The sequence below is a fragment of the Pochonia chlamydosporia genome, chromosome 6 (genome assembly GCF_001653235.2).
Source record: "Pochonia chlamydosporia 170 chromosome 6, whole genome shotgun sequence".
Lineage (NCBI taxonomy): Eukaryota > Fungi > Ascomycota > Sordariomycetes > Hypocreales > Clavicipitaceae > Pochonia > Pochonia chlamydosporia.
Genome location: NC_035795.1, coordinates 1,780,790 through 1,799,840, shown reverse-complemented (window position 1 = coordinate 1,799,840; position 19,051 = coordinate 1,780,790). Strand labels below are relative to the sequence as shown.

Sequence of the window (19,051 nt, the reverse complement as noted above, 5' to 3'; positions counted from 1 at the left end):
AACAACATCTATCGATTGATTCAAACTACTTCTATCAACCCACGACATACAACATCCATTCACTCATACTTCCAACATCAAACCCTCTCATAAAACACCACGCCTTCCAGAAACCCGCCTCCCGCCCGATACGTAACCTCCAACCCCTCCACGCCCCCATCACTACCCATCACAAACCGCGCCTTAAAAGCCTGTCCCTGCGAAGGATCATCATCGCTAACCCGCCACAATGCCGTCCAGTAATCACCAGACGCATGCTCCAGCGTAACACTCTGCCTCCAAATCACTCCCGAGCGAGTTCCCACGAGAACAGTCTCCCCATTCCTGCTCCGTGCCTCCGCGAGCGTCAACTCCCCGTACCCATCGTGATGATACGTTCCTGCCAGAGATGACGGCTTCACAGACGGTTTAAGCCGCGGCGTGGGTAAATCCGGGAAGAGTAGCTTTGTAGCGTTCGCAAAGTCCTCTTTTTGTTTCCGCAACGCTTCCTTTGCTCTGCGTCCATTAGTATCTCTGCATCTCTGTATCTTGGAGGCACTTACAATCCAGTAATGTCGATGCGCTTCTCCATCGGGACATTCAACTTCTCCTCAATGAGCCTATACATAACGGCCTCCATCACAGCATTCGGATAATTCACAAATATAACTACACCATACTTCCTCTCCGGCAACCAATACACCAAAGCACCATGGGTACCCGTCGAGCCAGAATGCCAAATCGCCCTCTCGCCATGCAACGTCGTCCGAACCCAACCCAACGCATACATGGACACATCAGCACCTTTATTCGCCTCTGCGGTGTTAATAAACCGCGGACGAACGATATCTGCATGCACACTCTCCGACAGGAATTCGTCCCTCCCCAAAAGAGCCTTCACCCACTTCGCGTAATCTGTCACAGATGAAATAATCGCACCTGCACCAGAAACCTCCGCCGTGGGGATAAACGGCATGGCCACATACATATCCGTATGCTCATCGTACCAATACCCCGTTGAGAGGTCACTAGCTTCTCTCGCAGATTCAACATCCATAAACGTAGATTTCATACCGAGCGGTTCCCAAATAACGCTTTTCAACGTCTCGCGGAGTAATTTACCAGTCAGAGTCTCAACAACATGCGTGAGGACCTGCCACATCGGATTGCAGTAGTGCCATTCCGAACGCGGCTCCAGCTGCATAGGAAGACTGCGCAGATTCCGCACAGCATCGCGAATAGGCGCACTCGAGTTGGGATACGTAGCCAGCGCGAAGTCATGGCTCGGCAGGCCGGTGCGGTGACTGACCGCATCGTCAAGCGTGAGATGCGCCGTCGCCCATGCGTCTTGCAGGACGAAGTCGTCCCGGATGATGGAGGAGATACGCGTGGACCAGCCGTCTTTGAGGGCTGGGTACGCATTTGTGTGGATGAGGTGGGAGAGCGAGGCCGCGAGCTGGGCTTTGGTTGTTGATCCAACGCACCAGAGTGTTTCGGGCGTGGCTTTTGTGTCTGGGAGGTTGGAGTGTCCGTATGCCTGGTGTTTTGGTTAGAGTGTGCTTCATGATGGATTTGGTGTGTGTGAGGTGTGAAGTGCGAACATGTGTAAAGGTGTCGTCGCCGTCGATTACGGCGACTGCCATGCCTGCTAGTTTCCAGTCGTCCATTAATTCATCGACGTAGTTGTTGAAGTCGCCCGTGAAGGGGTTCTTTGCTTGTGTAGACGGCCCATCTGATATGGGGATTTGCGTGGATAAAACTGCAGGGAGAATTGCTGCCGCGGCAGTTAATGTCGATAGAGTCCTCATTGTGATCAGTTGGCTTCATAAATTGAGGCCGTGAAGGATCAGGAATCAATTCACGTTGAAGAGCAACGCTTAAATGTGCAAAAGTCATTGAAATTCCTCATGGTCCGTCACTAGCCCCTCCAGTGCTGACTGTCCCAATGAGTTGCAATTTGCGTCATGTCGCATTTCGGGTGCAGTATCCTTCTCGCGACATTCTATCCAAGTTGAGAAGGTGCATGTCGGAGTCTTGAGTCTTGGCATGCCCCCTCGGGGTCCTGGACATTCCCGTGTACAGGAATCTGCAAAATTGGCAAGCATATGACCATTGTATAATTAATTGACTGGCAATATTATTTCAACGCTAGCCAAAACCTCGATTAAGTTGGTCGTCGCAAAACCGCTCCAGAGCCCATACCAAATGGATCTATGTCCCCACTTCGCTTGAACAACTCCAAAGTCAAAACCATCTTCAAGATGCCATACACAGCATGGAAAGCTCAATCAAATAAGAAACTCGGTTACAAACATCACAACTCGGAATGTATTAAACTAAATAACTAAACTAAACTACCTAAATATATACAGAAAACAGATAATACACGAAACGTAATAAACGCACGTATACATACACACTGTACATTAAACGTAGACATACATACACATACATACGCAAAACACGTACGTATGCATACATACATCATCTAATACATACATATATACGCTCATACACGCAATCGAATCCAGCGATTGCTCATTATATACGGACATACGTTGATCAAAACGCATGCGGTTCAAACCAGCCATGCGCTCTGACTACCAAATACGAATACCTTGAACTCATGAATTCTATCGAAATTTGACTGAAATCCTCGTCTACGCCGTGAAAACTTGAAATTGAATTTTGAAACTTTTCTTCCATGTCCGAAATCATGTTGCGAACAGGATTCTTGGTCCTGTACCGGGATATGTCTAATAAAACATGCACATGACTTTACGAAGAAGCCATGACAAGCGCCAACAGCGCCATTCTGCAGTACAGTCCATATCGCATCTGTAAGCTAGTTAGTCATTGTTCAAGTTGAACACCGGAGGATCGATTTTCATGGATTGAAAACCAGGAATACTCACCTGTCTAAAGTACGCCGCTCTCTGGTCAAAGTCCACCTCCTCAGCCACCTCCTCATTTCTGGGCAGAGGGTGCATGATAACCATTTGGCTCTTGGCATGCTTGAGAGTGGCATTGTCCACGCGGTATGAGTTCTTGACCTTCTCATACTGCTCGGCAGTCTCAAAGCGCTCCTGCTGCACACGGGTGCAGTAGAGTACGTCACTGCGAGCAATAATCTCAGGTGTCAGAACATCAGACTCGCCGAGCAACTGGCCAGAAGCCACAAGCTGCTCCTTGACATCCTGGGGCAGCTCCAGTCCCTTGGGGGCAACCAATTGCACATGGACCTGGTAGTGGCGGAGCAGCTGGACCAAAGAGTGCACAGTTCGGCCGTAGCGAAGGTCACCCAAAAAGGTAATAGTCAGACCCTGGACGGTACCAAGTTCTTCACGGATAGTGAAGAGATCCAGGAAGGCTTGTGTGGGGTGCTCCTTGCTGCCGTTGCCTGCATTGATGACGGGCACGTCGCTGTACTTTTGGGCAATATCAACAGACTTCTCGTCAGGGTGGCGCAGAACGATGGCGTCGCTGTAGCAAGCCAGAGTGCGCAGAGTGTCCTGGAGGGTCTCTCCCTTCTGAACAGAAGAATGCGAAGTAGGGATGGAAACCGTGCGTCCACCCAGGCGCTGCATGGCAGCATCGAATGAGGCAGAGGTTCTTGTAGACGGCTCGTAGAAAAGGTTGCACAGGACGCGGCCGCGAAGGATATCCAAAACTCCCGCTCGCTGAACACCGAGGCGCATCTCCTGGGCGATAGTAAAGAGCAAGTGCAGATCGGCTCGAGTGTACTGCTTCACGGACAGCACATTGGCACTCTTGAAAACTGAAGGCTGCGAGAGGAGCTTAAGCACTGAAGAGCTAATGGCCGAGGTATGAATGGCCGCAGGCAAGGAAAGCTCGTCGATCTGGCCGGCACCGCGGATAGGAGAAGCAAGGCCAGCATCGACACCTCGTCGTCGAGGGCTGTCGGTAACCTGCCCGATAGATGGAAGGGTGGCCTTCATCTCGGGGGTCTTGGCAGAGATGGTGGGCGGAGGAGGAGGCAACTCGCTCAGCTGGAAGTCACGCTTGGAAACATCCAAGTAGACGTGACGAGCGATGGCCTCAACCAGAATCTTGGCATTCTTGACATTGGTCACAAGAGGAATCTGGTAATCGACGGCCATACGACGAGTCTTGTAGCCCTTGCTCATGTAGTTGGCAGGACGGCGGTACTTGTTGTTAGAAGGCAGATTGATGTACAAGTCAATCATGTTCTTGGCCAGATGCTGGGTGAGGGAGAACTCGGAGCTGATATCTTCATCGCGACCAAGGACCTCGAGGTACTGAACCTGGACACCGTGCTCCTGCAAGAAGTCGGCAGTACCGGCGGTGGCAAAGAGCTTGTATCCGATGCGCTGAAGCTTCTGGATCGAAGGGAGCAGTTCCTTCTTGTCCTTGTATGAACCAATGGACAGAAGGATATTAGCCTTGGGGATCTTGAAGCCAGTAGACAGCAGAGCCTTCAGGTAAGCCTCGTATTTATCTACACCAAAGCAAGCGACTTCACCAGTGGAAGCCATCTCCACACCCAAGACGGGATCAGCACCAGACAGTCGCGAGAAACTGAACTGAGGAACCTTGACACCAACACATTCAGGCTGGAGGCTGGTCGGAGGATACTCCTGGAATGGCTGGTGCATGATGGCCTTGGTGGCCATCTCGATCAAGTCGACGCCCATCACCTTGGAAACAAAGGGGAAGGATCGAGAGGCACGGACGTTGCACTCAATGACCTTGATGTCATTGTCCTTGGCAATGAACTGAATGTTGAAGGGTCCAGTAACATTGAGGGCAGCACCAATCTTACGAGTAGCCTCTTCAATTCTCTCAATGGTGGTCTGTTCCAAATCCTGGGGAGGGAGGATGAGGGTAGCGTCACCAGAGTGAACACCTGCGTTTTCAACGTGCTCGGAGACGAAATGGCCGACGACCACACCGTCCTTGGCGACTGCATCCATCTCAATTTCCTTCGCGTTCTCAATATACTTGGAGATGACGACCGGATGCTCTCGAGACACTTCGGCGGCCTGGGCGAGGTAGCTTTCCAAATCCTTCTCGGAGTAGACAGTGTTCATAGCAGCGCCAGACAAAACGTAGGACGGGCGTACAAGCACAGGGTAATTGACTGCGTTACAGAATTCGCGTGCCTCAGAAAAGCTCGTAAGCTCCTTCCAGGTAGGCTGGTCGACCTCAATTCGGTCCAACATGCGAGAGAACTTGTATCGATTCTCGGCCATGTCAATCATCTCAGGAGACGTACCGAGAATCTTGACACCAGCTCGGTGCAGGGGCAGGGCAATGTTGTTGGGGGTCTGACCACCCATTGCTCCGAGAACACCGCTGGATGCCTCCAACTGGTAGATATCCAGGACAGTTTCGAGGTTAATGTTCTCAAAGTACAGCTTGTCAGCCTCGTCATAATCGGTACTAACCGTCTCGGGATTGTAATTGACCATGACAGTTTTGAAGCCGGTTTGACGCAGCGTTCGGATAGCACGAACAGAGCACCAATCAAACTCGACAGACGAACCGATACGGTAGACACCAGAACCAAGGACCATAACACCGTGATCATCAAATGAAACATCATGTTCACTGGCATTGTAGGTGAGATAGAGGTAGTTGGTAAAGGCAGGGAATTCGGCGGCGACCGTGTCGATCTGCTTGACATATGGCCGAATACCAGCCTCGAGTCTCATTCTGCGGACGGCGATTTCGTTGGAGTCCCAGAATTTGGCAAGCTGACGATCGCAGAAACCGAGCCTCTTGGCCTGGAGTAGAAGATCAGGGTTTCGAGCAACGTCCTTGGTGTTGTACTGGCTCATATCCTTGGCAAAGTCGCTCAAGCCCTTGAGCTTGCGCAGGAACCACTTGTCAATCTTGGTCATCTCCCAGATCTTGTCAACAGAGTAGCCCTCGTGCATGGCGTTGGCAATGGCGAACAGACGCTGGTCAGAGGGTGTTTGCAGCTCGTCGTCGATGCTCATCAGAGCCTTGGTCTCATTAAAGCCCAGATTGTGGAAGTCAATGGATCTAATGGCTTTCTGAATAGCCTCTTCGAAAGATCGTCCGATGCTCATGACCTCACCAACACTCTTCATAGAAGAGCCCAGTTGGGTAGAGACACGGGTGAACTTCTTGAGATCCCATCGAGGCATCTTAACAACAACATAATCCAGGGAAGGCTCGAAACAGGCACAGGTGACCTTTGTGACCGAGTTTTTGATCTCTTTGAGGGGGATTCCGAGACCCAGCTTAGCTGCGATGAAAGCCAGAGGATATCCAGTAGCCTTGGAAGCCAGGGCTGAGGATCGAGACAATCTGGCATTGACCTCGATAATGCAGTACTCCTTGGAGAAGGGGTTAAGGGCATACTGAATGTTACACTCACCAACAACGCCAAGGTGACGAATGACGTTGACGGCGGTGGTTCGCAGCATGTTGTAATCCTCATCAGACAGAGTCTGCGAGGGGGCGACAACAATGGAGTCACCCGTGTGGATGCCAAGAGGATCAAAGTTCTCCATGTTACAGACAGTAATGCAGTTGTCCTGGGCATCTCGAACAACTTCGTATTCGATTTCCTTCCAGCCTTTCATGCTGCGCTCAATAAGCACCTGGGGACTGGCGGCAAAGGCCTTGTTGCAAAGGTCGAGCAGCTCGTCCTCATTGTTGGCAAATCCACTACCAAGACCACCCAGGGCATAGGCGGCGCGCACAATGACAGGGAAGCCAATGTCCTTGACAACGTGCATAGCCTCGTCCACATTGCTGGCAGAAGCAGACTTGGCGCACTTCTCGCCGATGGAGTCCATGCTACGGGCGAAGAGCTCACGGTCCTCGGTGGTGATGATGGTATCAATGGGCGTACCGAGAACCTTGACTCCAAGGCCCTCAAACTCGTCCTTGAGCTGGATACCAACTTGCAAGGCAGTCTGGCCACCAAAGGTAACGTAAATGGCATCAGGGCGTTCATAGTGAATGACCTTGCGGACAAACTCGGCGTTGACGGGCAAGAAGTAAACTTTGTCGGCAAGACCCTTTGAGGTCTGGATAGTGGCAATGTTGGGGTTGATCAAGACAGTGTATATACCCTCTTCCTTGAGCGCCTTGATAGCTTGACTGCCAGAGTAGTCGAATTCACCAGCCTGGCCAATGCTCAGACCGCCGCTGCCGAGAACAAGAACCTTCTTGACGTGGACTCGGGGGTGAAGTCGCTCATTCTCCTCAATGGTGCCGCCGGGGAAGCTGACGGGCTGCTGCAGGAGCTTGGGGTCCTCGGTGCAATTGACAATGGTGTCAATGAAGACATCAAACAAGAATTCGGTGTCGCGAGGGCCAGGCGTGCTCTCAGGGTGGAACTGCACACTGAAGTATGGCTTGTCAACATGCATAATACCCTCATTACTGCCATCGTTGGCATTAACAAAGAGCTCCTTCCATCCAGCGGTCAAGGTGCTGGCATCTACGGCATAACCGTGGTTCTGAGAGGTAATGTGGCACTTTCCGGTTACCATGCTGGTGCAAGGGATGTTGTGACCACGGTTACCGAACTTCATCTTGCTAGTTGCGGCTCCAGAGGCACGAGCAAGCAGCTGGTGGCCCAGGCAGATACCAAAGACAGGGGTCTTGTTCTTCTCCATGACGGCCTGGATGTTCTTGACGGTAACATCGAGGACTTCAGGGTCACCAGGACCGTTGGAAAGGAAGAGACCGTCATACTGGTCGCCAGCTTCCTTGGCCAGGTCGTGGTCCCAGGGGCAGACCATGACCTCAACACCGCGCTTGAGGAAGCACCTCAGCTGGTTGTATTTCATACCAACATCGACACACAAAACACGAATAGGTCGGCCCGAAGGGTGCTTGCGGGTAGCCACGGAAGTAGGAGGCTTATAGAGCTTAGGGGTCTTGACGGACACTACAGAAACGGGTGATATATGAGCAAAATGCACTCTTATCCAAATGCGGATCATCCAACGACACAGGGACAGGGAACTCTGAACTCACCCTCAGCAACGAGATTCTTCTCGTTCGGGTTCACCCACTCAATCACAGCAAACTGCTCGAGCGGGGTGTTGGCATTGACGCCATTTGTGATGCCATTGGTCTGGATGGTGCTTGTCTGGAGTCGCAACTTGCCCAGCATGCTACCCTTTTCCCGGATCTTCTTGGTCAGGGCTCTGGTATCGACGCCGTACATGGCGGGGACGCCCTGCTCCTTCAGCCAAGTGCCGAGAGAAGAAGCGGCGAGGAAGTGGGAGAAGTCTTCGCCGCAGTAGGAAGCGGTGACAACTCCAGCAACATGAATCTGAGCAGACTCGAAGTGAGCAGGTAGGTCGCCGAGAAGCTCATCCATGGTCTCGCGAGAAGGCACGCCATAGTTTCCAGCAAGCGGGAAAGTAATGACGAGAATCTGTCCACGGTATGAAGGGTCGGTCAAAGACTCGGGATACCCCACCATGCCCGTCTGGAAGACCAGCTCTCCAGCGATGCTCTTCTTGGCTCCGAAGCTGTAGCCAGTGTAGGCAGAGCCATCCTCGAGTTCGAGGCAGATGAGGCCGTCATCATTGGCGCTCGAGAAGCGCGCCGAAGACGGCGGCAGCGCTTTAATTGCCATTTTCGACACGGCCTTGTGCAATTGGAGAGGGTTGAGGTTTCAAAAAGAGAAGGGAAAAAAAAAAAAGTTGGCGGGGCAGAGGCACGATAAGACAAGACGTTTTGCCTGGTGTGCTCTGTGTGCGGTGGGATCTGCTAGCGACGACTGGGCAAGAAAACTCGTTCTCAGAGCTTCCTTGGACAGGTCAAAAGCTTTACCTCGCAATCATCTGCCGCAGCAACAGGATTGATTATCTTTTTCTTCCCTAGGGATGAGGAGGTTTGCAGAGAGGTGACAAGAAGAGTGAAGAGAGAAAGAAAAGTCTCCAACCGCAAGCGGGACTCAAAACTTTTTTTTCTCCAGCCGCTCTGGCTCTGACGACTTGAGCAAGCCCACTGGTGCACCATCTTTTCTGCCCGCCGGTTCAGGTCCCTTGCCGTAGGGTGGTGGCGGCTCTCATACACGCGTTCTCATTGGCCAATTCCGGTACAGAACTTGGTAGGCCCACTGCACACCAGCACTAATTCGGTGTTTTGGCAGCCAAGCTCCAGTTTTATTGCGGTTCCAACACCATGGTTGGGGACGCGGTGAAGGTGCATTCATTGATCATGGCAAAGCTTTGCTAGAGCGTGTTGTTCCTTGCTTGTACGTGTCTGGGTTGTATTTATATTTCTTGTACATGATATCGGTCCCTCCAGTCAATATCATAATATATCTCCTCCAAAAACAACCCATGTCGTTCAACAACAGGCTTGGTTGAACTTGACCCCACCAGGTCACCAGAAGCATGGAGCACATCCTCACGGAGAGCCGCATGAGGCTCTCGTCACGCTAGAACTGCAGCATGTTTGTTATTAGAGACATACATCATGGCCACACCTGGGCAAGCATCCTGCAGCCATACATGAAAACACATTCCCTCACCGAAACCCTTCGCATAAACCATCTCGTTTCGGCTCTATTCCTACCATCGACCTGGTGAAAAATGCCCTTGCAATCATTGATGCTTTTGCTGCACCCCGCAGCAGGCAAATTCGCCGATCTGTAGCCTATCAATGCCGCCTCTGGATCACAGTGGAGAAGCCATGGACACCGTATGGCAAGTTACGGTGAGAAAATAACCATTTGTGCAGCATCAGAAGCGAAAAAGGCAGTCATTCGCGGCCGGTGCCATGCCAAAACTCGTGAGGTAACAAATCTGAATCAATTTGATCCGAATCTGTCATTTCAGATCACCGAGTCCAAAAGAGGAATTTCAAAGATCCGTTTTATTTTCACAACTATTACATTCATTACCTCGTTACGCCGACCAGATGCGCTCAAACTACTTCCCACATAACCCAAGGATCCCGATAAAAACACCAAAACAAATCTCTATGCCACATCCTCCGCGAAAACGCTCGCCGCGTCATAATCCAAAATAAATTTTCCCGTTTTGACCCCGCGCATGCCCGTTGTAATAGCTCCGTGATATGTACAAGATATTTCGCATCCGTCGCTAAATACCGCCGTGTCGTACACACCAAACTTCAAATATCCAAAAGTCATGCACGAGCTTTCCTATACCCAGCACCTACACTCGGTGGCTAGAAAAGGGTGTACGACATCAGGGGCTCGGCCACGCTGTGAGTATGATGTTCTGTCCCAACGCGCATTTTTTGGTGACCATGTCAATGGAACAACTCCAAGATGCAGTTTTTCACGCTGCGTCAAAGAATACTGCTCGTTCTCCCTCATCGCCCCATGACAGTGAGCGCGTTGCCACTGTCGCACGGTGAATCGAAGTGCAGGTACATCTGCTTCGGTGCTCTTCTAGCCCACCATGCCAGGGTTACCAGGAGGAGCTGCCATGTTGGGCATTTGAGCATTTTGCGGAACAGTAGGACTCGCTTGGTTTGGCCCCTGGCCACCAGCCTTTTGCCCTTGTCCTGGCCGGAATACGGGCTCCTTCTTCGGGTCAAACCCTGGGAAAACGGCCTGGAGGCGACGATACAAGTCCTTGATTGATTGGTCTCGCTCGGCCCTATCTGCAACCGGGTCGATGTTGGCATCTTGCCCTTCGGCTCCAATAGGTTGAGCTCGTAGTTTTAGCGACAGATTCAAGGGAGGAGCGCTGAGATATGCCGGGCATGGTGGTACTTTGACCTCAGGTTTTCGATCCGCCAAAGCGGCCATGTACGACAGATTGGCTTGCAGTCGTCTCATGCATCTAAAAGTCATCATTAGCACACACGCCCTTCGTCACATCGCTCATGTAGAAGCTCTGACGTACTGAAGATAGTCCTGCTGGAATAAATTCTCCTCCTCGGTTGGTTTTCGTTCGGATGGGTTGCCTGTCGGAGAGGGGTTCTCTTTTTTCAGCTCCGTCTGTGTGGTTTGAATTTGTATCGACTCATACAGCAATTCGTGGTTGATGTCCAGGAGCAGGGCGAACCTCTCTTTCTCTCGAGACTCAGCAGCCGGGCTCATTGGCGTGGCCGACGTAGGTAGACTTAAGCCACCGCCATGGTTGACTGAGAACGTCGGGGTCTGTGGTGTTCCGCTGGCGGACTGCGGCTGAGCGTTTTGTGGAGTTTGATTTTGAGACGGAGGCTGGGGTGTCGAAAACTGTTGCTGCTGTTGTTGTTGCATCGGGTTGGTTGGCGTGCCTTGAGCCGCGCTTTGGGGCCGTTGAGGAGTCGAGACCTGATTCATCCCAGCATTCATCTGTTGTTGGTGAGATTGTTGCGGTTGCTGCTGAGGCTGTGTTTGTGGTTGCTGTTGCTGTTGCTGCTGCGGAGGTTGCTGCGCCTGTTGAGGATGTTGCGGCTGTTGTTGCGGCATCTGCTGCTGTTGCTGTGGGTGTTGATGTTGTTGTTGTTGTTGCTGTTGCTGTTGCTGAGCAGCCTGTTGAGCTGCTTGTTGTGCTTGCATCCTCTGCATCATTTGAAGCTGTTGCTGATTCATGCCCGGTTGGTTCATTGGAAACCCTTGCATGCCGCCGGCCATCATGTAGTTGTTCGGTGCGAAATTTTGAGGCATGCCTCCACCAGGCATCATCTGGCCGTATCCGCCTCCAGGGAACTGCTGAGGATAACCGGGCACTATTCAGTGTCTTTGTTAGCAAAACTCGGCAGCAGAAATCAAGGCTATCTAGTTCACAGTGCTCCTCAGGGATTTGAAGGCGCAATGAGGTTCCATTACACCATGGAGCCTGACGGTGAGGGAAAGTGCGCAAGTAACTTACTCTGTCCGTTAGGAGGGATATTAGCCATCCCCGGATTCTGCATCATACCAGCCGGCATGCCCTGCATCATCTGGGGATTCGCACCTGGATTGAAGCCACCCTGCGGTCCCATACCGGGGAACTGCTGTTGCTGGTTGTACATCATCTGAGGATTCGGTTGCCCGGGCTGTTGAGGCGGTTGCTGCTGTTGTTGCTGCTGGGGCGTACCGGGTTGGTTAAACGCCGGATTGCCGAAGCCATAGCCAGCATTATACATGGTGTGCTAAGTATGTTCTCGGCTGAGGTTGACTGGCTCGTTTGGGGCAAGATATCGACGTGATCGTTCGAGGGCGAGGGATGACACGCGCGGGTGGCAGGCACCAATGGTTCCAAGTACAGGGAAGCACTGCTCGACAGTGTTGGCGCGCAGCGAGGTGCGAATCAGAGATTATCATGCGCTGAGACGCCGATCTCTGCTGGTGTGAGTCTTCGCGGCACCAATCTGCTGTCCTGGCTTTGACTCGTGGGATGGAGTTGCGCCGACCGCGCCTGACTTGACTTTTTGTCTCGGCGCCGACGAGACGCGATGGTCGATAGAAGCCTCAATTCGAGCTGAAGTTGGGTTGGCGTGTATCTAGACTCTGCTTCGGGCCCAGGAGGTGACGCAGAGCTGTGATGCTTCGGCGAGGCGGGCAATGCGTTCGTTGCGGCGCGCGTCAAATTATGTTGTTGCAGTTGCGAAGAGATGAAGTTCGCTCAAGGTGAGGAAATGCGGGTTTCTGCGGGTTCAGGGCGGGGCCTCTCAGGCAGGGGCTGCCGAAGGAGACCAGACCAGACCAGACCAGACCAGACCAGACCAAAGCAGACCAAAGCAGACCAGCCGAGGCCGGCCAAGTCAACAAGTGACAACATACAACATCGAACATCACGTCCATTGGGTCAAATTTCAACCACGCATGCAACATGAATCTCGACGAAGCATATCGTTTCCTGGCCAGCAAGTAAGACAAGGTCTATCGTCGTCCTGCCTCTTTGCGACAGGACGAATAAAGGTTCCTTAATGTCCCGAGGTGCGTGAGGGGGCCGAGGTTTGCCAATACTTGAGGACTGGCTCATTTTCCATGTCTGCTCGAGTATCGAGCCATTTATCTCACATACATCGAATTGCAACTCCTTCAGATGAGCTAAGGTACATAATCTTCGCATCCTACCAATCCTTTTTCCAGAAGGAACGGTCTTCCAACGTCGGTTACAGATATTACTAAGACGTCAAGTTGCCTGAGACATCCCTGCTTCGGAATATTACTGATCTTCTTCTCGGCTTTGACCCTTTTTGGAGCTCAGCGATAGAGAAGGTCTTTCTCATATGCAGCGGTGGTCCATTGCCGCGTAGCCCTGCCAATCGTTATTTTTGTGGGAATGTTAAAAGCTTATCCTAAGGTAAGGCGTCCTTTATTAACTGGTGTGGAAAAGCAATTAGGACATAATACACTGCCAGATTGTTATCGTCTTTAGTGCGTCAATTGTGCTCTACATCTTGACGGATTAAAATCAGCTCACGGTAGCACATGATGCAGCTTCCATGAGATTAACAACGTCCAGAGCTCTGAAGCATAGTCCTGTACTCAATTGTAACTCTTTTCCGCAACCCGAACTTGAAGACTCCCTACAAGGCAAACTTGTACTTGCTTCTTTGGAGAGCAGCCCGTTTGCATTCACGAGGAGCACTCTTCATTCCTGTCAGCTTTAATATACACCGTGCCTCTCTCTTCTTGCCTTGATTCCAACCGATATGACCAAAACATATCTCGAAACACTTCTTGATTCGTTGGAAGCCTTCCCCGATGAAGAGCTAGCTCATGACCAAGGGGATGAATTGTACCTCCGAAATTGGGGGTTCACAGTATATCGGACTGCATATGGGCCGGGCTCGCAACAGAAATGGGACACCTTGATGGAAACTATTAATGCCCAAGCACGCGACCAAGTCATGAAAAGCCAAGCTACCGAGAACGATCCGCCAAATCGGCTAGAGAAAGCTCTTTCGCTCTATCGTATGGATTATCGCTCTGACAAGGGCAGTCTTGAAGGGAGGACTCAGGACGAGCTACGACAGTATTACAAAAACGGTGTTGGAGGTGCACCAATGAATAGGCGGTTTCACTGGCATCGACTTTTCCTAGTTGTTGATGAGGAGGTGCTGGAAACTGGTGGTGGTACTGGTCAGCCCTGGATTAAATGCGTAGATGCGGACTATGATCCGGAGGATTATATCCCAAGGGGACGATTACGATACCGTTCGCAAGTGTACTTTGGCTGGATCAAGATTACGACAAGAAGCTTAGCGGATCTTTGGATCGAACAGTTGAGTATTTGGGGGTTGGATAGCGTTGTGCACACAGGACATCCACATCATGAACACGTTTGGGATAGCTACCTCTCTCTCAAATCGCTAGGTTGAAGAAGAGGCAATCTATGTTCTGTTATGTCTTTAATTGCAATTGCTATATACTGCAGTGTGAACGCCTACCTAGGTACCTAGGTAGGTACTTAGAGTAATGGGACAAAAATCTGCGACCACCCCAGAAAAGGGTTCGGGTTATTTTAAGCCTTAATTATAAAGTTAGCGACAAGTTGAAAGAAACTTAATAAATAAAGGAGAAACCAGCACAGCGCGAAGAGATCGCGATCAAGGAAAAGTCTTTACTAATGCGAGAATTTAGCGAACAACATTAGACATTCACCAATCCTGCAAGATCAGATCACATCTCAGTCATCATCATTATTCATATTTATTTTCAGCTATTTCACATGCTATGTCCAGGATATATCGTTGCAATGTCTAACGCCAAACAAGTGCCATATTCTAGGGTATCAACCAACCACAGACTCCCTCACACGTTAGATGCATCACCTATCGCGGTGCTCCGAGTCAACTCTGCTTCCAAATCCTCCAAACGGGACTTTACAGACGGAGGATGCGTTTGATATGTAAACAATGACACGAAAAGGGATGCTATTGAAACGCCGAGACAGATGTACATGTCAACTCTAAAGGCCTCAATGAATGCTTCCCGGGCTACTAGCTGCTGCGCAGACGAAAACGTAAACAACGTAAGAGGTGACCGGTAGAAATTGGCTAATTGCTCCGGAGTCAGTGTACCCTGCAAACTGGACTGGATCTTGGTGATGAGGACAATGATGCTGATTGCAACACCGACGCTGCCTCCAAATACACGCATTTGGGCGATTATGCCCTGCGATATAGCTTGTTTCCGTTAGCTCCTACTGTCTCCACAAGTCCATCGAGTCCGTTGTACATACCGTGATCCTCAAAATCCACCTGCAGTACAGACAAGAAAGTGGTGCTGGATATCTTGAGCCCAACGCCCAACCCAAGAAGCGCCTCAATCCCCCATTGTCTCGGGGCGGGGGTCAACGTCTCTGGCAGATCAGACAAGAGTCCAGACGATATCGCAATTATGACACTAGCCACGATCAATACCGGAAATATGTTGTTTCTTCGCAATGATAAACCTCCGCCCAAGGCACAGCCGGCAGCGCCGCCACCCATCATTGGAAGTAGCAAAGCACCGGCTTTGACTGGGCCGTACAAGTTCACTATTTGTGACCGTAGAGGGATGTTGATAATGGTGAGGAGCAGCACGAATCCGGAGAGGAATGTATCACTTGATGAAAATTAGTTATTCCGGAAACAAGTACTGACTGAGGATGTTTGCACTTACAATATGGCTGCCATCATTACACGGCTGGATATGATCCGCCACGGAAGCTGAGCTCTAATGAAGTGGAGTTTAGGATTCTTGGACAACACTCTCTGCCATATGATGAGCGATATCCAGCACAGCCCGCCGAGGATGAAGATGATGATGGTGGTGGCACTATCCCAGGCGTAATCCTTGATGGCGGCCTGATTGATGATGAAAACTGGTAGTACCGTTCCTGATAAGACGAGAACAGCGCCAATATAATCGAGATGCCGGAAAGGAACCTTGACAAAGAGCTGATAGTCCTTTGGCCAGATGAGGAATAGCAAAACGGCGGGAACAAATGCACAGGGGCCGCTACAAAAGTTTCACGATAGGTTAGCCATTGACTTTCGTTCAACATTTTTACAAACAAGGTTACGTACTTGATCCAGAAGACATATCGCCAGCCAGCATACGTTGTAAGCAGACCGCCCAGTACAGGGCCAACAACACCCGCCAACGCAACAATCACGCCTAAAGTCGACGTCACGAGGACCACTTTCGACGGCGGACTGAGCTCAGGATAGGTAATCATGGCCATGGAGTACATGCCCGCGCCGCCTATGCCTTGCGCGGCGCGAAACCCAATTAATTGGTCGAGAGTGGTTGAAGCACCGCAGCCCATGGAGGCGGCGAGGAAGATCATGAAGGAGGTACACACGACGGTTTTGCGGCCAATGGCATCCGAAAATCTAGCCATGGCGACAGCAAAGCCTTAAATTTGCATTAGCTACACGTTGTAGTCTTTCATAATAAGAGTATTTGACATACCAACTTCAGTCAAGGTGTAACTCAAAACTACCCAAGACGACGTCTTAAAGTCTTGAAACTCATCTGATATGTCAACCAACATGGTAGCAACAACAGTAGCATCTATCAGAGAAAGAAACAGTCCCATGCCAATACTAAAACATCCATTAGTTCAATGTCACAACATCACGGACTGATACCAACATACCACGCAAACATGACGGCAAGCCTCCACGCCGCAATAGGTTTCTTCCGTTTCAAAACAAGTCCACCTCCCGCATGCCCATTCGGTATCGACGAGAAGGACGAGTCGGTCTGTCGGCCCTCGTCTTCAGACACAGGCGCCGCAGCCGTGTCATGTTTCTCATCACTCATGGCGCTCGTCTCTCACATAGCCCAAGACGTGTAAGTGTTTGCAGGAGCCAAACGAAATAGTCCCTTTCGACATGGGAAAGGGTTAGAGGCTGAAAATGGAAGAAACTCTACATGGTAATAAATTGGATAAATCTCCGAAATCGAGTCATGACGTGGGAATTGGGTGTACCAATGAGCATGGGGCTCAACACAACTTCACGACATCTGGGCAGCAAGGATGGTGAGGATCGGCTCGCGTGCTCTGGGAGCTTTTCGCTATTTTTTGTTTTCAGACCCCGCTTGTCGGGGCGTTGACAGACACCGACAGAGGAAGTCATCTCGGAGATGGAAGCGTGTGCCATTGCTGTTGGGTACTGTTTCTGATAGTTTGTTGTCGATCTGTGTTAGCGCGGTGCGGATTTGGACTTGGAGTTGTACGGTTGGGAAGTGAGAATTGGCACTGTTTAAATCTGGGGTTGTGGCTTTTCGAGAGGTCAGGGCGAATCAACTAATACAGGCACAGAGTTTATGATTGAGAGGCTACCAAAGATGGCAGTTCTGAGACTCTAGTCATAAAGATGCATCCGTTGGCAGACAAAACGAGTATCGCAGGATGCCTACACAAATGGCCTTACAGCTCAATTGCGCTGAAGTCTCAGCCATGCCCGCCGTAAGATTTAGGCGAAATCCTGTTCAAGATGAAAAAAAAATAATCCACGTCAACATTGAAATTCATCTCTGATCGAGATCGCCGCACTGTGCGTCCGGACCTCCGGGGAAGCTATTCTACCCGCGTCTCGGGAGGGGAAAGCCACCCGGAAGTGCATCGAACCGAGGACTAGCTGCTCGTGATAAGACATTTGACTGTATGACGTATAGGTATTTTTCGAATTTCTTCTACCCTTGGCTGCATATCAATCCCATTGTTCGCATCACAAGCTTGTAGACGTCGACTTTGCCAGAGTCGAGTTCCGCTGATCTGCACATCTCCTAACCATGACATTGCTCTCGGCCGACACATCATCGCTTAGGACGGCTTAGATCCCATCGCTCCTCCGTTACTTCCGTCGCCATTGCCATTCCATGAAAACCATGATCAGATGCAGCACCCCAATTTGGGGCCATAGACATTTCAGGAAATATATCTGGGTATCCTGGTTGCACTGCCATAGTAAGAAGTCGCTCAGCCGCTCCGCACCACTTGTTCTAATGACTATGTCCAAGGGGGGATCATCCGAAGTGTATAGCTTCTTCTCAATTGATTCCAAACCAATTGCCTGGCTATGGCGTCCTTCTGATTCCCCGGTCGCCTGCTCATCAGCCATTTCAGATACTGCACTCCGAATGGCGGAAGTGATTTCCGCTCTCCCCGTGTATGCGAAACACATGTTCAGTGCAGCTCTAAAGATTTATTAGCATTTCTCTTTCTGGGTCCTCGAACTTTGCCATACTTGGTGTTGTTTCTCGTCTTGGCCTCCAACTCTTCTAGTTCCGCCAAAACGTCGTGTCGGATGAGTTCTCGCTCTCCCAGGAGTCTAACACAAGCTTCGTGCTTTTGTGCCATGAGATAAACATCATTCATCTTTTCGCTCAGCAGCTCCAGGAGCCCATCGATTTCGGATTGCGGCCTTTTGTAGTTTTCGATGCTGAATACAAATGCTGTAACTGTTTTAACGCCGGTTCTAAATCCAAAGTCGCAAAGCTGGGCACGTCAGTATACAAAGGACCCACGATTCTCATACATTGCGTTTTGCTTGATTCCTACCTTTTGAAACGGGAGGGACCCGCGTTTGTGACCAGCTTTGACCTCGATGCCGACCTCTTTGGCGAACCGCCTATTTCCGTCCATGATAAACGCAATGTGCTGAGGCACGTCTCCCTGTCTCAGGACATTGATTGTAAGGCCAATGGCGGTATTTGTCGTCCATTCTGCGAGGGGAAATGCAGGCGATTGCTGAAGGGAGCTCTGAACATCTTCTTTCATTTTCCTAGGTAGGTAGGCCATACGAGGTAATTCCTGGAATGGGAGTTTCTTGATATTTTGAAGGAAAGCAATTTGATGATTCTAGGTGGACTAGTAATAGATTTTGGAGGCCTAAGACTACAATTCGAGGTATCCTTTTTGTACGGACGGCCAAAACATTAAAAGAGGAAAACACCTAGCTTTGAAGCGCCTTCGCAGCTCGTGTCTGAGGCGATGAGAATAAAGATGTTTTGAGACTGGTTCCACGGTCCAGTTAAGGCACCCAAGACAACTAATTCTTACCCCGGACGGAATACAGAGTACAGAACACCGGATTGGTAAAAATGCGATGCTTTGTGGTCAGATACGCGAGACTTGTCTCGCCATGTTGCAACGCCACTTCCTAAGTACAGGGTATGAGCAGTTGATCCGTCCAA

At 50.6% G+C, this 19,051-nt stretch overlaps 7 protein-coding genes across 7 annotated transcripts; 1 reads left to right on the top strand and 6 right to left on the bottom strand.

Annotated features, from left to right (window-relative positions):
• Positions 1-77: 77 nt before the first annotated feature.
• Positions 78-1,787, bottom strand: VFPPC_09021 (beta-lactamase/transpeptidase-like protein; the record flags this gene model as incomplete). Its single annotated transcript, XM_018287625.1, has 3 exons — positions 78-495; positions 543-1,516; positions 1,581-1,787. The coding sequence occupies 3 exons, from the start codon at positions 1,785-1,787 to the stop codon at positions 78-80; spliced, it is 1,599 nt and encodes a 532-aa protein (XP_018140703.1).
• A 970-nt stretch (positions 1,788-2,757) lies between these two features.
• Positions 2,758-8,593, bottom strand: VFPPC_09022 (carbamoyl-phosphate synthase, mitochondrial precursor; the record flags this gene model as incomplete). Its single annotated transcript, XM_018287626.1, has 3 exons — positions 2,758-2,817; positions 2,895-7,894; positions 7,984-8,593. 3 exons carry the CDS (start codon positions 8,591-8,593, stop codon positions 2,758-2,760), a joined length of 5,670 nt encoding a protein of 1,889 aa, XP_018140704.1.
• A 1,791-nt stretch (positions 8,594-10,384) lies between these two features.
• On the bottom strand, positions 10,385-12,054 carry VFPPC_09023 (glutamine repeat protein-1; the record flags this gene model as incomplete). Its single annotated transcript, XM_018287627.1, has 3 exons — positions 10,385-10,781; positions 10,845-11,655; positions 11,799-12,054. 3 exons carry the CDS (start codon positions 12,052-12,054, stop codon positions 10,385-10,387), a joined length of 1,464 nt encoding a protein of 487 aa, XP_018140705.1.
• Positions 12,055-12,716: 662 nt separating this feature from the next.
• Positions 12,717-12,983, bottom strand: VFPPC_16428 (hypothetical protein; the record flags this gene model as incomplete). Its single annotated transcript, XM_018294181.1, has 1 exon — positions 12,717-12,983. One exon carries the CDS (start codon positions 12,981-12,983, stop codon positions 12,717-12,719), a length of 267 nt encoding a protein of 88 aa, XP_018140706.1.
• Positions 12,984-13,569: 586 nt separating this feature from the next.
• On the top strand, positions 13,570-14,238 carry VFPPC_14521 (hypothetical protein; the record flags this gene model as incomplete). Its single annotated transcript, XM_018292289.1, has 1 exon — positions 13,570-14,238. One exon carries the CDS (start codon positions 13,570-13,572, stop codon positions 14,236-14,238), a length of 669 nt encoding a protein of 222 aa, XP_018140707.1.
• Positions 14,239-14,671: 433 nt separating this feature from the next.
• Positions 14,672-16,672, bottom strand: VFPPC_09024 (MFS multidrug transporter; the record flags this gene model as incomplete). The annotated part of the gene is made up of 6 exons (XM_018287628.1): positions 14,672-15,045; positions 15,102-15,466; positions 15,524-15,862; positions 15,931-16,261; positions 16,319-16,452; positions 16,506-16,672. 6 exons carry the CDS (start codon positions 16,670-16,672, stop codon positions 14,672-14,674), a joined length of 1,710 nt encoding a protein of 569 aa, XP_018140708.1.
• Positions 16,673-17,709: 1,037 nt separating this feature from the next.
• VFPPC_09025 (undecaprenyl diphosphate synthase) lies at positions 17,710-18,635 on the bottom strand (the record flags this gene model as incomplete). The annotated part of the gene is made up of 3 exons (XM_018287629.1): positions 17,710-18,052; positions 18,103-18,353; positions 18,417-18,635. 3 exons carry the CDS (start codon positions 18,633-18,635, stop codon positions 17,710-17,712), a joined length of 813 nt encoding a protein of 270 aa, XP_018140709.1.
• Between the last annotated feature and the right edge of the window lie 416 nt (positions 18,636-19,051).